The 19,162-nt window shown below is 31.4% G+C and overlaps 1 protein-coding gene across 3 annotated transcripts in view; it reads right to left on the bottom strand.

Moving 5' to 3' along the window:
• The window catches only part of LOC143222043 (neuroglian-like), a 132,788-nt gene that overhangs the window by 4,906 nt on the left and 108,720 nt on the right, over positions 1 to 19,162 (bottom strand). For all 3 annotated transcript variants that reach the window (XM_076447873.1, XM_076447875.1, XM_076447874.1), the window contains exons 18-21: positions 13,211 to 13,333; positions 5,352 to 5,540; positions 3,036 to 3,167; positions 1,091 to 1,249 (exon numbers count right to left, since the gene is read on the bottom strand). In XM_076447873.1, coding sequence (XP_076303988.1) covers positions 1,091 to 1,249; positions 3,036 to 3,167; positions 5,352 to 5,540; positions 13,211 to 13,333 — 603 coding nt within the window. The remainder of the gene's footprint in view (positions 1 to 1,090; positions 1,250 to 3,035; positions 3,168 to 5,351; positions 5,541 to 13,210; positions 13,334 to 19,162) is intronic.

Below are 19,162 nucleotides of genomic sequence, written 5' to 3'. Positions count from 1 at the left end.
ACTTAATAACTTTTTTTACCTTGTTTTATGCATGTGTTTTGGTCAAAAGTCTGTTAGGAGCTTAAAGAATAGCACAATTTGTTTTTTAATGCTTTTTATAGTTATGAATACCTTCAAACATATTCTCCGACTGAACTTGTTTTTGTCAAAAGCACAAAACTATTATTATATAAGGATAACATAAATGATAAATATATAAATTAATAAAACAGATGCACCAAGAGAAGCACACTAAAATGACAATTATTCTGAGTGATCTTCATGACTCCAAGTTTATCCCCAGATTAAATTAATTTCATGTATTGGAGAACATGAAACAAAAATAAAACAAATCCATATTCATGAAAATACTTCTTAGCCAGTTCAAATTCACCTCATACAAAATATATTCATAATACTATATTGTTTTACTTCACTATGCTTGCATTGACTTTCTTGACCTTTGATCCTCCTTATTCCACAACCTCCTCACCTTGTGTTGTTTAGATATTTTGTTATGTCATAAATGACTGTATAATTTTCTGTTAAAAACCAGTTCAAAAACTCAAAAGTGTAGATTTGGCATTATGAGTTAGTTATGATATTTTCTTACATTTCTAAGTAGTAAATTCCACTTTTTTTACTGTAAGTGGTCAAAATGTTCAAATTAGAAACACAAGTTAAATGAGACAGAATTGTTGGGTGTTCCAAAATAATTTTATGCTCATCTTACTTTCATAAGCAAAAACAGTTTTCTCTTTTTCTTTATGTACACAGCACCATTATCTCCATTTTTTTTTAAATTTATTTCAAGTACTGTTTGATCTTGGCAATTATTTTTATAACTATTATGAACATCAAACAACTGTACCATTATAAGTATGGTTTAATTGATTATTTTACAGATTATAAGAACAAAGAATCATCAGTGACAAAAAATTCTGATACTTAAACTATTTTTGAAACTATTATTCATAATTACTTTACAAAATCAAAAGCAATGAAATAAAAACCAATGAATAAACTTTAAGAAGTATTTTACAAATCTAACCTTTTATTACAAATTACAGTTTTTACAGTGAGGAAGATTTGTTTTAAGAAAACTACTTACCATAACTTTCTGTTTCTACCTCAACAATAAGACTTGGAGTTTCAAATGGACCATCAACAGATACTACTCGCATCTCGTAGAGAGTATTTCTTTCTAGACCCATGACTACAGTATAATCATTCTTTAGTTCAGGAATTGTGTTTTTCCACATGGATTCACCTACACAACAAAGGACTACTTTAATAACTACAACATTTTCCCTATAAGGCACTAACAGTGCAAAAGGTAATTCACAACAATGACAAATTTTGTTTTTAAGTTACAGTGACTATAATACCAAAGGTTTTATAAACAACCAGTTGTATATGAGACTTTGCAGGCCCTACTGACACCAATAGAAATATTTCAATATAGTATAACTGAAGTGGTTTTACTGCACTCTTTTGATGAGAAATCCATTATATTTCAGCCTTATTGTGATATTTCATAATATTACAATCACAGGAAATATAATTTCATTATCCATTATATTATTCATATAAGCAACTAAACAAATTATACAAAAGTTCATTAAACAGCTATTCTTAAATAATAAAATCACCACTTTTAATTATTGAGAAATATTATAGGGTACTAAATTGAACTGGTATTTCATGGATAACTAGCAAAGCAGAGAATTTAGGCCCACTAACAACAGGAAGTTTTAAGATCTATGAATTTGAATTGTATTTCCCCATAAGTTGCAGCAGTTAAGTCATGAAGAAAGAAAGAAGACACAATTTTACATGATAATGAATGCTTAATGACACAATTCATAATACAATAAGGCAAGTGGTTGTGTGTATGTGAACTGGCAAAAGCTGGTGAACACCTGAATAAACAATGTAGTCTAGTCAGTTTGTGTAGTTCCCTCTTTCTGCTACAAAAGTAAAAAGAAGAAAACCCCAAGTTTCATTAAAATATCACTGTTGAATTCTACCAAGTTATATTAGTTACATAAATGAATCATACCAATGTAAAATCCAAGAACCTAGCTTGGTCTTCATGAAAAAATTCCAAATGTTGAACCTTTATGTATAGAATAAATGCTATTCTTTAAAGTACTACACATTTAGAGCGTGTGAAAAGATGCTAACCTCATTTGCTTAAAGGCAAATGTTAAAACAAAATTAATATATTCTCAAGAGCTATACAGGTTCCCATCCTAAATTAAAATAAAAGCAGAAAAAAAAAGTCTCTCCTGGAATACAACAAAAGGAATCTATGCAATTTCTGCTGACATACAGATTCTCAAGTTCTGATCTCAATTCCTAAACATGAGCTTAAGTATGTCAATTGACCTTGACCTTTTATCATACAAAAGTCCATGACTGGCACTCATTAGCTCAGATAGCATGATACCTACAAAGAAGTCTCATCTACCAACATAAATGTCATAATTCACTTAGTTCAAAGCAGCTTTAACCATTCACATACAAAAAGCAAACAAGCTACTACTTACACTCAAACTTTCTTTATATAATCACATAAAATCAATTAGGTGAGTGAAATCACATTAAGAAACAATGAATAAAAATGTGTTTATTTAATCTCTACATTAAAATGTTCTGTATTCTGCAAAACTTGTTCTAAATATATAATTCATGTTTGGAAATTTGAAAATTAAACTGTAATATTCACCATAGAAACGAAAAACAACTGTTTTGTGAGATATGAAGTTATTTATATAAAAAATTTGTAATAAGATATGCAAAACTATTTCATTTATATAAACAAGGTTAGAAATTGAATATTTTTCTATAGTAAACTGCTAAATATATCAAACTGAAACTTATTAGTGTGTTCCAAAAATACAAGCTATATATATTATGCAGTTATCTTTCACTTAATGCATATTTACATAAACAGAGCAGAAAACTACAAAAGCCTCTCTTAAGCAGTCCACCATAATTCTCATGAATTGACAATCTCAAATTGATATGAGAATTACACCATTTTTACCTACCTTTTGATCTGTACTGAACATAAAAATAACTACCAGGATGACCTTCAAGAGCAGGCAACCATGTTACTTTAAGTAAAATGTTAGCATCATCATCAAGAAGTCGAGACCAAATAAAATGTGGAACATCTGGGGCTATTCAGTAAAAGAAAATTGGGAGGAAATTTAAATCTGAAATAGTGGTCATGTGAAACTAATCAAAAGTATTTAACATATTCCAAATAGAAATAATTTCAAAATATTATATTTCACTCATTATTCACTTCAATTAGTATAACAAGAGGGAATCTTCAAAAGTTATGGCAATTGATATTCTTTTAGGCACAATTAGAATCAATTTATAAGACATATTTTTACTTTTTAATTAGTTGTATTTTTATTCCTTATCAGAATCTCTACCAGCATACCCTCAAACTGAAATTCTTTTAGGTGGGATTAGAATAAATAAATGTATAAGACACCATGGATATGGTCAAATACACCAATCAAAAATATTTGACCTCCTAAGTCCAAAACTGTAATTAGATCTTAAATTGGTAAAAAGATAACACAACTATGAGCTAAATGTTTAAACTTTTAAAACTATGAGCAACTACTATGTTGTGGCCAACTAGAAACTTAGTGATGTATATAACTGTACTTTATTACAGGTATCTTAAGAAGAGATGTGAAACATTAAATCACCCAAATTATCTTCCATAAAAAAATTTTTATGTTTTGTGTTTTAGGCACAAATGTGTCTAAAATGTTGAATCCTTTATGTTGAAAATAAGCATGTCCTGGATGATCTTCAAAATAAAAAAAATGGAACAAAACAGTTACAGTTTTAAAAAGTCTAGTGTTTACTTCAAGTACAAACATTACTTATAAATTGTATTTTCTTTTAGTTTTTCATCATAATTCCTGTGATTGCAATAAATAAAGTGACCACAAATATATTTTCACAAAATAATAGCATTTACTTACTCATTTATTTTACTTTTATTAGATTTTACATAAGAAAAACTAAAATGTTGATCACTGTACCATTAATTTCTTTTGCAAGTTAGACAGACATGTAAAACTACTAAATATGCAGAAAATATAGACTAATGTAAAGTGTTACCTTAAACTAAAATTAATAACAACAGACTGATATTGAGGTTATTTCAAATCATTTTTAGAATGAAAAACTCCAACTATAATAATTACATACTTGTTATTTGAATAAGTAAAGAAAATGTGACATGAGTGCTGCAAGTAATCAATAAATAGTTTAAGATTTTCTAGGAAACACAACATTGTTCATAAAACAAAATTACATACAATGAATGCATACAGTAAATTAAAAAAATATATTTAATTTTCAAAAAATAATTAATGCTGCTCTACATAATTAAGTAATGAATATCTTACACTGCAAAGTGCCACACGTGTGTGTATGAATACATCATGCAAGCCGATACAAAAGATCATGGTAAAAGATCTTATCATTTGCATATAGAAAGCTTCAGCTGCTGTACCTTTGCAAAGTGTAAAATATGATTGTTACATATACACGACTGTACGTCCAAATACACATCCAAATATAGTTTGCGTTAGTTTTATACAGAGATAGATCTGGACTGTGTGGTTGTGAGTTTAGCCATAAAGAGCATATTGTGGTGATTTTTAAAATGAAATTATCCCAGATTGTATTGTAACAATAAAGTAGAGAAGAACTGTATGTCTTGTAAATTGTGTTCTAAAATAACTGAACTAGCCTGTGGAACTTTTATGAAAAAGAGACAGTTATTTAAAACTTGTGATATAGCTAAGGTAACCAACAGCTATAGTGGTGATTTTAAAGTTAAATTATCACATACTGTATTGTAATAACAGAGTAGAAAGAATAATTTGCCTTAACAAATTTTGTTCTTAAGTAACTAAACCAGCTTGTGTGAAATTTGACAATTACATAAAGCTCTTGATACAATTATGATAACAACCAGTGTAACAAACATTTCTATATATGTTTGACTTGTTTTAATATATTATTTTAAAACAAGTGGACAGTGTATCATTCATTTATTGCTGAAATTCATCACCAACGAATCACAGACATCTACTGTAAGAATTTGGCCTTTTTGTAAAACCTGACAATAATGGCTTATGAAGCTCTGTATTAAGAAATTGCAAAGTCAAAAAGTGATGAATATATATAGCATAATAAAAAATATTATATTTCCTTATAGTGACTGGAAGATTATAAAAAATACAATGTACATGGAAAACATATTCTGCAAAGATGAAAAAATAAATCTTATATTCAAATCATTACCATCAGCTTTGCACTCATACCTTCTGGGACTCTAGTTCCTGTAGTTTCTTCAATGTAATATGCTTCCCCCATTCCAGTTTGAGTTGTTGCTTGAATAATAAGTCTATATTTGGTTTCAGGATACAAGCCTGATAACTTCAGCCTGGTTGTATCAGGATTTGAAATTGAAGGCTCATGTTCAATTTTTTCTCCTAATGTTGTTCCATTTACTAGAGTATCATAGTACATCAACAATCAGCATATTAATTATGATTTAACATCAGCAGTCACTGTGTGTAACAGTCAGAAAACACTATATTTACAGTTCAAATTTAAAGCATTTACTGTTCATAATTTATCATCAATTATTGTATATATTATAACAGTCAACAAACACTGCTTATTTCAGCAGATTAACCTCAAAACATCCACTACTTATAGTTTAATGCCAACAACAGCATTGTGATCACAATCTTTCACCATTACTTATCTTAAAACTTTAACCTCAAAATGTCCGATATCTGTCATGCAGTACATACAATCATAGTATATATTACAGACAGTACATTATTTATGTTACCATTTTAACCTCAAAACTTATACTTCATGTGACTTAATATCACTAGAAGCTCTAAGGTTTACTCCCATGCCACTGGAGGAGGTAATTTATACTATGGTAAAAATAAAACATACTATAAGTTGTTCTACATAGCATATAACAAAGCAATCAAATTTAAATATAGTGCAATCTTACACAATAAAATCCATTAAACAATGCTTTAGTGAAAACATGGTATGTTCAGGCAATATTAATTATTCCTATAGCACTGATACAGGTCCACAAAATAATACAAGATCCAACAAAATATTTAATACACTAATAATATACTTCTTTGAACATATGATTTTTTTGAGATTGATATAAAGAGACTGGACCAAATTTAAATTACAAAAACACAATATTTATTACAACATCGTAAAAACAAATGCTTGCACTTGCTTTGAATGGTGGCTTGTTGCTGGTTTTGGTTTGAAATTATTCTAAAATGGATCAGGTAAGGTTGGATTTACCCAGAGTGACTAGTAATAGCCATGTTATTTGTCATTACCTTTGAAGCATATTGGAAGCAAAATCCTTGAAATACCCCCTGAATTACCACTTTAGGGCACTAGCTGTCTACATTCATGCACAACATGCAGTATTACAGCAAATCCTACCATAAGCAGAACAGGACTGACCTCAACAGAATGACAAAGAAACAAGGTAGCTAAAATGAATTCAGCTGAATGATTTCTTTAACTGCATATTATGTGAAAACTGTATATCTTCAGAATAATTGATAAAGTTAGTATAATACTATATTAACATACAGGGTGTTCAGAAAGTCACTGTGCAGTAATGTAATCATATTTTATTCAGTCTATTTCAAGCCAGCAACTGATATTGGTGTTTAGAAACAAAATAAGAAGGATCCAGGCCTGTATTGATGCCAATGGGGGTCACTTCCAACATTGTTTATAATTGTCATTCATATTTACTTCCTGTATTTTATATTGAAACATGTCTGTTAATAAATATACAAGTGCACAGTGACTTTCCGAACACCCTGTAGAAGGGTAAAAAAACACATATAATGTTTATATGCCACAAAAGTATCACAGTCCTATTCATGAAAACCTAAAAAATAAAATAAAATATGTCCATATCATTACATCATGGTTTGTTGAAATTAGTTCATTTAGAAACATAAACGTAATATACAGATTTAAAAAAGAGAGCATAAAACAATCTCTTTACAACAGTAAGGAAATATGTTATTTAGCAATGAGAAGATATTTGACTAATATTATGTAACTGACCTTTATTCATTTTAAAGAAAATATGACATATTATTACTTAAGAGTGACAAGTTCTTTACCTGCTTTCTAGGCTAATTACACTAACAATTATACCTAACTTTTTACAAGTCATGAATCTGCCTTTTTTAATTATTCTTTAACGATTTATTAAAAAAAAACAGTATAAATTACTATTCACCTTTAAACATTGCATTGTGAATTTTTAGTTTTCATGTAGAAGGGTAAAAATAACTTTTATATTTCATAGTTTATACAATGAATGATTTAATGGTAAATACAACATTTTATCCTTTACTAGATATTCTACTATACAAGTTTAAAATAAATTAAGGCCCATTGCCACTTTCAATCATTCAAAAGAAGATTACAATGCTTTAAAAACTCAAAGGAAAAAAAAAACCAACAAAAACAATCCTACATTTATCCAAATAATAAATAAAATTCTAACTTGATGACTTCACTTGAAGATCTGTTAAAGGCAGTTCTAACAATAAATGGTGTTTTATGATAACCACAAGTCACACACACGTGATAACAACAATTAAAAGAAAAAAAAAATTCAAATAACTGATCAGTATCTTCTTCATATAGGTTTCTAGTCACCTTTGGTACTTCTTTTGTCCATTATGCATTCAGGTAACTTCCCAGAGGTACAAGTATTTACTCTATTTTTTCTGTACATATTAGAAAATTTAAGTGTGTGTTTCTGTGTTTTAGAATCTCTCAAGGTTCAGCAGTAGTCAAATCAATAGAGTGAATAGTTATTCCATATTGGAAAGTAACCAGTAATTTATTATTTCAATCAGAGTGATTGAAGTGATCAAGGATGTTTTTGTTATATTGCATGAACAACTCAACTGTCAACATAAATTCACTTGTCATATTGGGCTGGGCATAAACGAATGTTTTTATACAACATCCTGTAAAGATTGTAGTAAAACAAAAATCACAACATAAAACGTATGTACAGCATGCATCCCTAATCAACATCAATGACTATCCTGACTCGGCTTATATGAATATGTTACAAAGACTATCACAACCAAGTTTCTACAAATATATCATAAAACTGTCCTGACCCAGCTCTTGCAAGTGCATCATTTATCCATGCTCAATACCAAACTATCCTAATCCAGCTTCTATGAATATGTCACAAAGACCATCTCAACCAAGCTTCTGTGGAAATGACAGTTATTTGTACTCAATACCAAAGATTCCCTGACCCACCTCCTATAAATATATCAGTTATCCAAAATAAATACCAACAACTATAGCAATCCAGTTCCTTCGAATATGTCAATTCTCAATAAAGGTTATGCAGTCATGTGAGGAAAGTAGTCATGGTAACAGTCTGTGGCCACATTGGATGTAAACATCATTTGTATAAACATGACCTCTGCTTCACAATCACCTACTTCTCAGTTACTTTTTCACAAATTTACTTGCAAACCAGAAAATATATGCAAATCAAGATGAAGAAAGTGGACAAAAGTCAACCTAATTCCATCCTATCAGCAATAACATTAACACTATATGCCAGTAAATTAGCTGACACTGCAAAAGGAGAACCAAAATTAGGCCTAAATACCAAATTAAATTTCAACAGGTCTCAATTAGTTATTAGCTAGTCCTTACAATATTTTTTTTTACATCAGAAAACAGTTTAAGTCCTATAAAAGCCTTGATGCTTACAAGTACTTTGTGGTAGGCTAAGTGCATGATGTCAGACTATGGAAAGTGTACAAGACATCCAATTATTTAGCTTACATTTAAGGATAACTTGAAATTGTTTTTATGTACTATCAGTGGTAAATTTACAATCTGGATGTACTACATCATATTATATTGCATTTTAAGTCCTCCTATCTTGTAGCACCAAGACTACTTTCTTCAGTACACATTACCCAACACCTTACACATATAAACCTTGGATTTTAAAGCCACCTGTCTTGACAAACCAGATTTTTGATAAAATTTTATTAATCGCCCACTGGGCCCTTCTACCTACCATTACTTGTATAAACCTGTGTCACAGTAGTTAGATCATGAAAAGCAGCAAATATTTATAAGCTACAGATTGTATCAAGATACATGCAATACAATTGTGACAAGGTACATTTTATATACAAGTATTACTAACCAGATATAAAATGAGAACTGCATAGTCTATGATACAGTAATGGTTTCCTAGCCTTGTCAATATTGTTTGTATCTGTACATTTTACTGCCGCAGTCCATTTAATTATACATACTGGATCTTTTGGAAACCTATAAAGCAATAACTCTAGATTCTTTATCTCATTGTTTGTACAAGTAACTGCCACCTAGCTGTTTGTCATTTCAAATACTTGGTATCCAAATCCAATACCAGAAACTACACTGTGATTACCAGATTGTCTCTCTGCTACATTCAAAACCATTGTATTTACTTTCTGGCTTGCTTATACTATATGCATGATATTATGCACACAGAGTATATACCAACAACTATTCCAACCGAGTTTCTATGAATACAATAAAATTACTTCTCTGACCCAGCTCCTTCCTGCAAGTATGTTAGTTATTCTAACATAATATGAACAATTATCACAACCTAGTTACTATGAATGCACCATAAAGATTGTCTCGATCCAGCTCCTGCAAATACGTTAGTTATCAATACATAATAACAAAGAATATTCTGATTTAGCACATGCAAATACATGAAGGAAGTCAGCTGACTGCTGTCTTGAAGCTGTGATGTAGAATCTCTACCAGTGTTTGATTGTGTTTAATAGAGCTTCTGTTGGCAGAAGGAGGAGAACTGAAGGTATGAATTCATCTACGTCAAGTTCTAAACACAGCCAGTGATTCAGGTTGCTAAATTATGTAGAGGTATTGTCTTACTACTAATCCTGCACATTTAAAAAGTTTAGTACAACTTTTAGGGAAATGAGATAGAGCTGTACAGGGATTACTTACATACTTCAAGCTACATAACAATCCACTTTAAGGTGCATAACTTGCACATAAATGAATTAGTCAATAAAACTGCTAGTAAATTATTTTTGAAAAAAAATAAACATGTTCAATCATAACAAAGATATAGATGCTGATCTACTCCAAGTCATTTGTGTGGTATAAAGCTTGTCACAACAGTCTTTCACTTCATCACAAAGTTACACAGTAATAACGATCATAATTTTCATAAACATCAATAAAACAAGTGCAGTATACCTCCTGTTCTTAAGATGAAACATAAACTAATAGTAATTGTATCTTAATATTGAAAAACATGAAACAATTACACCTTCAGATATCTGAATACTGACAAAGACTGAACTCAATTGGTCTTTGATCATTGTATTCAGTATATACATTCACTTATGTTCAATACTTATGATAGATATGTGATCCTCATTCATGTGTACCTTAACAGATACTTCACTAGAAGTTACTGACTTATAAAATATTTCGATTGTGGATATTGAAAACAAGTACATAAAACTGTAGTTCAGTGCCTTGTGAGTTACCTAAGTAACCACCTAACAGTGAAATAATGATGCAAATACACTTACTAAACTAGATTACATATATTATTTAGTATCTAATGCTAGCATTGGACAGACTGAACTTGCTAGCTCACTAACCTATTTTTACCCTTATTCATCAATTATCTACCTCACAAAATACTAGCGAAATGTTATTCAGAAGCTAAACATTACATTAATATATCTAAAATATAATATACACAGTCCAATTTCAATAAAATATACATTTTATTGTAATTTCTAAAAGTCTTCATAACTTCTGAGTCTATTCACTGTGGAATTCATTATAAATCTTGTTCAACTACAGTTGAAAACACTCCATGAAATAGTAAAGTTATATTCCTCATATGCAATGAATTATTTACTGATAGTAATGTTGTCATTGCCATTCATGGGACAGGAAGCTTACTAACACAGTAAATTAAACATCAACAAGAAATCTGCAGACAAATGAATTTTCCAGATGTTAAATTACCTTTTGTGTCATTAACAGCACAATGTTGTCACTGAATACAAGTGAAAAATACATCCTGGGCATTGATACTTCGAGGTATACTTTTGCATGTACACACAGTCCAAAAGTCACACACAGTTTACTTTTGAAAGAAACAATTGAATTTATTCACTAAATGTTTTTGAAATAATACTCAGTTCTAAGTGTCATATCTAGTACCATCACCTGATAATGTTCTGAGTGCCATTTCTAGTATCATCACCTGGAACATTCTAAATGTCATACTTAGTATCATTGCCTGATAATGTTCTAAGTGTCATTTCTAGTATCATCATCTGGTAATGCTCTAAATGTCATATCTAGTACCATTAGCTGATAATGTTCTAAGCACATATTTAGTACTATCAGCTATCCAAGCAGTAATAACCAATTATTTCTCACACATTATCTTAAAACCTTGGAAAGTACATATTGTTAAATTTGTTGCCTTTAAAAATTTAATGGCTATCTTCTGTGTGATCCTATTACTATCCTAACTGTTGTAATTTCTTGATCTCAGATGATCTGCTCAGTGGAACCACAATAGAATTCCACTATATAGCTCAGAGAATAATAGTTGTTACTCCCTTTTGGCTGAAGGCTTATCAAGCCATACATGGCTTGTAAGCTGTGGTCATAAAATCATCATAACAGTTTAGATTTAGTAGACCTCAGATAATAAGCATGTTCAGTCTTCCCAAATCCAATAGATACAAATAGCAAGTTAATAAATTGCTTCAAAATCCAATCCAGATCTACTTTGGCAGTCCCTTTGAATATTAGGAGGTTAACAGTTTTGCTTCATTGCTATTTGAATAAATTATAAAAGTGAGAATAGAGACCTGCAGCTTGCACCTTTACAACCAAAAAGCATATAAACATCACCATCAAATATTTCATTTCATGCTTAGTACCTCTGAATTATGACAAATATCTGCTGCATGCTATGCTACTGCTATCCTCTGGTGATTTTGAAAGTCAATATATTGTTGCTAAAAGGTTCTCATCTGTGTAAGAGGTCATAACCTTAACCATTGGCTAATAGCTACAGCTAGTGCAATGTAATGCATGATGGTAAATAACATCCTATAATTTGACCTACTATTTTTCACATATGAATACTGAGGTGTCCTACAGAGACCTCCCCAAAAGGTTCTCAGGCTGCCTATACTCGGTGTCATTTTCAAGACTAATTTGTAGTGGTACATGCCACTCAGACCAGCCAGGTATCAAGGTGCTAAACTTTCAAGAATGACATTCAAAATATCTGCAATTACAACTATAGAATGGTTTGGTTGGTTGTTTGTTTGAAGTTAAAGCACAAAGTTATACAATGGTCTATCTGTGTTATGTGCACCACAGGTATTGAAACCTGGATTCTAGCATTGAAAGTCTGCAAACATTGATATGTGTCAGAGAGGATCAACTACTGAGTAATTTTTCTCTAATGTATGAGCTGATAATGTTTATGTTTTTATATAAAAGTAACATTTAGTGAAATGCAGTTTTTAAAACTGTTTTCAAAGAATAAAACAATAACATCTTTTTTACAGAAAATGTAGTAACTAGGTTATTGATGCTACATGATTTAAATCTAGAGTGCTTTAATAATATAGAAGTAAGGAATCTCACTTCCCACCAAAAACAGAAGTTATATAAGTTTACTATGACATATTTATATTATATGTTGTGATTTTTAGTCAACAGACATTAGCTGAACTTGTCAGTGCCATTGAAAATTTACATAATTATTTGATTTAATAACCTAAATCTAATGTTTTCTCACCTGCACTTAAAAAAAGCAATACTGAACCAGAATACTACTTCATTAAAATGATAAGATGGCATCTGGTTCATGATAATCATAATCAAAATTATTTTGGAAATGATATCTTATTTAGTTAATTTTAAAATATACTAAATCCATTTAAAAACACAAAACACTAACAACATGATAAATCTTAAATTATGTCACAAAATGTTCATTAGAAAAAAAAATACATATCTTACTTCTTACCTTTTTCATAAAAAATATGATATCCTATCAAAACTCCATTGGCCTCTACTGGTTTCTTCCAGATCAAATAGAAAGCACTGGATCCTAATGGGAAAGCACTGAAGCTGGCCACTGGCCCAGGAACTGAAGGAAATATATATTAGTTACAATAAGATATACAACTAAACTTACAACAACTAACAAGTCATGTGTTTTCCTGAAGCTATTACAATACAACAATAGTATTTAATGTTCAAAATAAAATTGTTGAATATTCAAGATTGTTCAGCATAAGAGTTGTTGTTTAGTTAATTTAGTAATTTAATATTTAATGATTATTTAGTCTTCAAAACAAGTGTGTGTTTCACAATTAATTATTTTGAAGGTGACAGTTATGACAAATTTTGCTTGTAGTTCAGTTGTTATAAACTAATGTCACATTACATGAATCTGTGGCAGTTTTTCATTGCCTTAAATTAATATTGTTATATCATAGCATTTTATGGTTTGTAGAAAGTTCAAGGCCTCAGTTTGGATATGTATATATATATATTTGTGTAAGTGTGTGTGTTTGTGCAAAGAAAGTTAGGACAAGTCAAGTGAAGTTCAGTCAGAAAAACATTGACAGGTAAGAAGAAATAATCTAACTTGTTGAGTGGTGTTCTATAGAAACTAAACCCATCTGTGTAAACTATGATGAAAAGGAAACAATTATTTAAAGTTCTGGGGTAACTCACAGGGTAACATAAGTGAATTTATCACAGAATGTGTAATAATGAATAGAGTAGAGAAAATAACTCATCTTGTCAATAGGGTTATAAAGTAACTAAAACAGTGTGTGTGGACTTTAGACAAGAAAATAGAATTATTTAGACTTTTGGATAGAACCATGATGATCCATACTGTAAAGAATTTTTATATGTACATTTGACACATTTTGAATACACTATTTTTAAAACAAGTAGATTGTGTGCTTTCCATTCATTGTTTGGATTTACTGCCAACAAGTCACAGACTGTAAACAAATTTGCAGTTTATATACAAAACTGTGACAATTTTTTTTCTGTATATAATCTTCCACAAAACTATGACAATTTTTTTTTGTAAATAATCTTCCACAAGTACGTTGGTATTCTTATAATGTGTTTCATTATTGGGTGGGTTCTTTCAAAATTACTTCATTAAAATAATGTGAGATTGTTATATATACATGACTGTTTAAGTTTAATGTGAGTGTTATGATTTGGTGAGTTTATATAGTACAAGTGTTAAATTTAGTTATTTTTAGAAATGAGAGTTTATCACAGGTTTGCTTACATAATTGTTTGTGAACCATACATTGTGTAGTTAATAGTTATGATTGGTGATTGTTATATTATTGTATCATATCTACTAAAACTTTCCAAGTTTTTCTTCTTGTTTTAATTTAGTATTATTCATCATCATATCTAGTAGTATGTGAAATATTCTAGACCTCTATTGGAATATAAATACAGATTTAGAATGTAGTTTGGCAGTTAGATTTATACTGTATGATTGTGAGTTTAGTCGTAAAGAGCATATTATAGTGATTTTTAAAGCAAATTTATCATAGACCATACCGTAATAATAGAGTAGGAAGAATAGTTCATCTTGTCAGATTGTGTTCTAGAGTAACTGAATCAGTTTGTATAGAATATGACAAAAAAAAACAGATAATTATTGAAAGCTCTGGATCCACTGTGATAAATGACAGTGTTAGAAAAATTTATGCACATATGTTTGACTTGCAAACTTAATTTCCTAAATAAACCTTTTGATATAAACGGAAAATGCTGTAGGCATTATACACTGATATTGTTTAATGGGAATTTTCTTGAATAATAACAAACCTGAATAACATACTGATTAGCTGGAAGAAATACCAACTTTCAATGATTCAATCAACAACTCAATCTTTCCTTGCTCAACAACTATTAGATTATTAATTCTTGTACTTATATTGAACTCTCACTTAAATAAAATACAGGTTCATAAAATATGATTATAAACATTCTAGATCTAGTATCATCACTATGAGTTAAATTGACAACTTTTTCAAGGAAATAACAGTTACAACTTTGCAAATATCGTTTACATTATGTAAACCACTGAACAATCCTAATACACACATTAAATACTACATTAAATTGTTCATTCACCACCTCTTTTGGTGGTTTTTCTCTGACAAAGCCTGTAATCTACACATGGGATGATCCTTTGTTCTAGACTGACACACACTATCCTCTTGCTGGTGCAGCTCACTCTAGGTAAATGATCAACTGATGATTCTCTCTATCCTTAATTACCCTCTGGAAGTGGTCTTTATAGGAGCCATGGGCTCTTCACCAGGTTTACCTTCCTCTGAAGTTAGCCATTTCACCATCCCCTCGCTAATGTACTCCTGGAGAAAATCACTGCATGATAACTTAGGGATACCTCTTATTGTAACACTCTTTGTTAACTTGGTAGGCAAGGGTTTCTTAACTCTTTGCAACCCATTGATCTTGTAAACTACAGACCATCCTAACTTATGATGATTACACAGCTTAGTTTGTTAACTTCTTGCAACTACTTTTAGTTGTGCAAACTTTTAATGAACTGTGTGTTAATTATTCATTCCAGCTGTCCTAATAATGTGATAATGAAGTGTAATCATAGAAACATAGCAGTATACATTTTGTCAGATAATAACGTAACAGTTCATAAGACAAAGAATGCTACTTCCTTTCATTTCATTGGTTTTTCACCCATGTGAATATCCTAGCAGTATACGATCCAGTCAAATCAGTAAGTGAGCTGTTAGCAATAACCTGACCAACAGTCAGAGCTCTCATTCCCCTCTAAACTGGCATTTCCTAATTTGACCCATCATGAACAGTTCTGAGCTTTATTTCTGAATCTAATTTAAAATAGAGAAGTGCTTCTCTGCTTACTTCAAGCTTATTTCCATTCACTAAAAATTACTTTTAAAGGCAAGAGATTAAAAGTTCCTGGTAGACACAAAAGCTGTCAGAACACTGCAATATATCTGGCTTTTCAAGTAAACCTGATCAATACATACGGACTTTGTTCTCATAATAACAGAGAATGTGGAGAGGTAAATCTTCAACTAAATCTAGGTCGCATCACTTATAGAATGAAGGTAGTTATTGCCACTCTCAGTTCTGGCACTGGCAGTGGCATCCTTAGGATGAATGGATGTTAACATTTTCTTAAAATGAGGTGGATTTCCAATAGTACTTACTTCCTCACACATTACAGCTATTACTTGAGTACTAAGGTTTCTCTTACTTTACCCATCTAAGCACTGGACCAATTTTTCTCACTTGCTCCAGTCTTTTATTCCCCACTTAACTGCTTTTTTGCAATATCTGTCTTGTGACACTCTCCACATATTTCAGTGTGCCCTATATCCTGGTATTGTATATAAGTACCTCAATCAGATAAAATTATGACTTTTTGAGTCTGACCCAATTCACAATCTCTAACACCAATTCTTAATGCAAAAGAAAAATGGGAGAGTATGAGCAGTCCTGAACTGCACCACCAGATCCTCATGCCCAAAATGCAAATACTGGCAGGATGTCACCATTATTGGAATGTGTAAATAGGCACTAGTGACATCAGTCTTGGACCTCCACAGTTCTAGCAAAAAATACCAATGCAGAGTGAAAAAAGACTCTATTGTGAAACATGGAAGATCTAGTGATGATTTAGATGATAAAGATCAATGATTAGATGTCATTCTTCGATTATATTTGGCACAACAAACAGATGGGAATAAAACTGGAACAGAACTAAAATGACTTTCTCCACTGTCCCAATGACCAACAAACCTTTAATATCTGTGGATCAAAGTTCCAAAATTGGAGGATCCATGGAAAATGAAAACACATGTTGGAGGGATAATGTGGTGGAGATATGAATTGAATGATTAATCCTTATGCAAGGGCTCATAGTACCCATGAATCCATAGTAAATGTTTTCCACATGTCCAGAAATTCTCAAAGACGAGCCTCCATATACCCCAAAGGCATACAGTAGTCAATTCCACCACTGGTAACATTATGACCTAGCAAAGGAACCTCATGTATATGGGTAGAGTCTATTCTGAGTACCAATGGACTGAGGGGCTGATGTTGTGGGTCAGGACACTTGAATAGGGGCAGAAATATAAGCCCTTGAAGGAGCTGTGTAAAGCCAAGAAGCCATATGATGACAACATATAAACAGCATCGATCCTTAAATTCAAAGACATCCTCAGAAATCAAGGATTGGAGAAAAAGGGCCTCATGTAATTCACCAAAAGTAGCAGCAGGTAGAAAAGCATTCTCCAACAACTCCCACTGTTCAAGAAATCCCAACAACATACCAGTCAAGAGACTAGGGCAAATGCAGAAGTTAAAAATCAAACCAAGATGGATACTAACAATGGTCCCAACTCATTATCAAAGTGATGTGGCAATCATTGAGAGGCTTCCTAAAAATGGTATATCTGAACAACATATTTAGGGTCAGATGAATCCTAGAAAATTGTGATCTATACAGATTGAACACAGATACCATTCTGGAACCTCATATTTTCAGGTGATGGCCTACTTTCTGAGATTCTAAATATGCTTCCACCTGGCAATGGTAGGTGAAAAAATGACATTTTGAAAAATGTGACAGACAATGTACAGTTGCTCCTTCACATAATTGAGCAATAACTCTCCCTGCATGAACCATACTACTAGAGGATGGAAAGAGAACTAAATACCTCAGTCCTTTCCATATAAAAGTGCAGACTCAAAAGCAATTGGGAAAAGATCCAAAACATCATGCACTTGAAGTACCAATGGAAGAGAAGGAGCATGAGGTGGCTGATTCAAATTGGCTTCATAAGAAGCTGACAGAGTAAAGGAAGGCACTGGAAAAAGTGTGACTAAATTCTCTCAATAATAATCAGGACTGCCCATTAGTGCAGCTTGAGAGCCCCATAAAGAAACAATTCTGGATGAAATGTATGTCTCCATCTCATTACAAATATGGTCAAAGAAAGCCTTAACCAAAAGCAATCTCCCCTGATGCATGAGCAATGTTAGATAACAGAGGTGGGATAAAAGAAACCCAATTTTCTTCTCTGCTGGACATATTAATCCAAGAATTCATGTCACAAATCAGCTTGCCAAACAATTTTTATAACTATAAAATAGCTTACATGAAGAACAATCAAAATATCTCCAATGGTTGTAGGGCAGAGAAATGCATTAATTATTGCTTGTTGAGAAAAAGTGACATTATCTGAAGGAGGTACTTATATAGAGTATCAAGATAGGGCGTGCACTGACGTAGGTGAAGCATATTATGAGACAGACAGTACCAAGAGCAATTAAGTGGAGAATAAAAGACTGGAGCATAAGAGAAAAAAATCAGACCAATACTTAGATGGGTAAAAGAAAAACCCTAACAGTCTAGTAATAGTTGTAGTGCTGCTAAGTATGTTTTGGAATATGGAGTTTTTCTTATGCAACTACTATGTTCATGGTATGTGTAAAACTGCTACTGTATGTGAGATGGATCAAGTCCAGAACCAATGGACTGCATGAGTACATGTGAGAGAGAAAGTTACAGAACCTCCATGTACTCCTTATGGTGTTCTATGCTTTTCTGTGGATGAAGTGTAATTTGTCAGTATCCTGTAATACATATGAAATTAGCTTTTTCTTCTCTTAAAAAAACACAAAGTATTAGCTTGGCAGTTATCTCTCCAAGTAAGAATGAAGTTCCAGTGCAATTAATATACGGTAGTTGATATTCTAGATTCCAACTGAAACTAGCAGTAATACTAAGGTTGCAATATTGCACCATGTCTGAAAATGAGTACAGTTGCCAATATATCACAGATCATAGGTTGTGAATTGAGCAAATAATTTGAACCAAATAGTTAAGTAAGTGTTGGACAACAGTGAG

This window comes from Tachypleus tridentatus, chromosome 8, assembly GCF_004210375.1.
Source record: "Tachypleus tridentatus isolate NWPU-2018 chromosome 8, ASM421037v1, whole genome shotgun sequence".
In the NCBI taxonomy this organism is placed as follows: domain Eukaryota; kingdom Metazoa; phylum Arthropoda; class Merostomata; order Xiphosura; family Limulidae; genus Tachypleus; species Tachypleus tridentatus.
The sequence above is the reverse complement of the archived record's forward strand: the minus strand, read 5'-3'. Positions and strand labels throughout refer to the sequence as shown.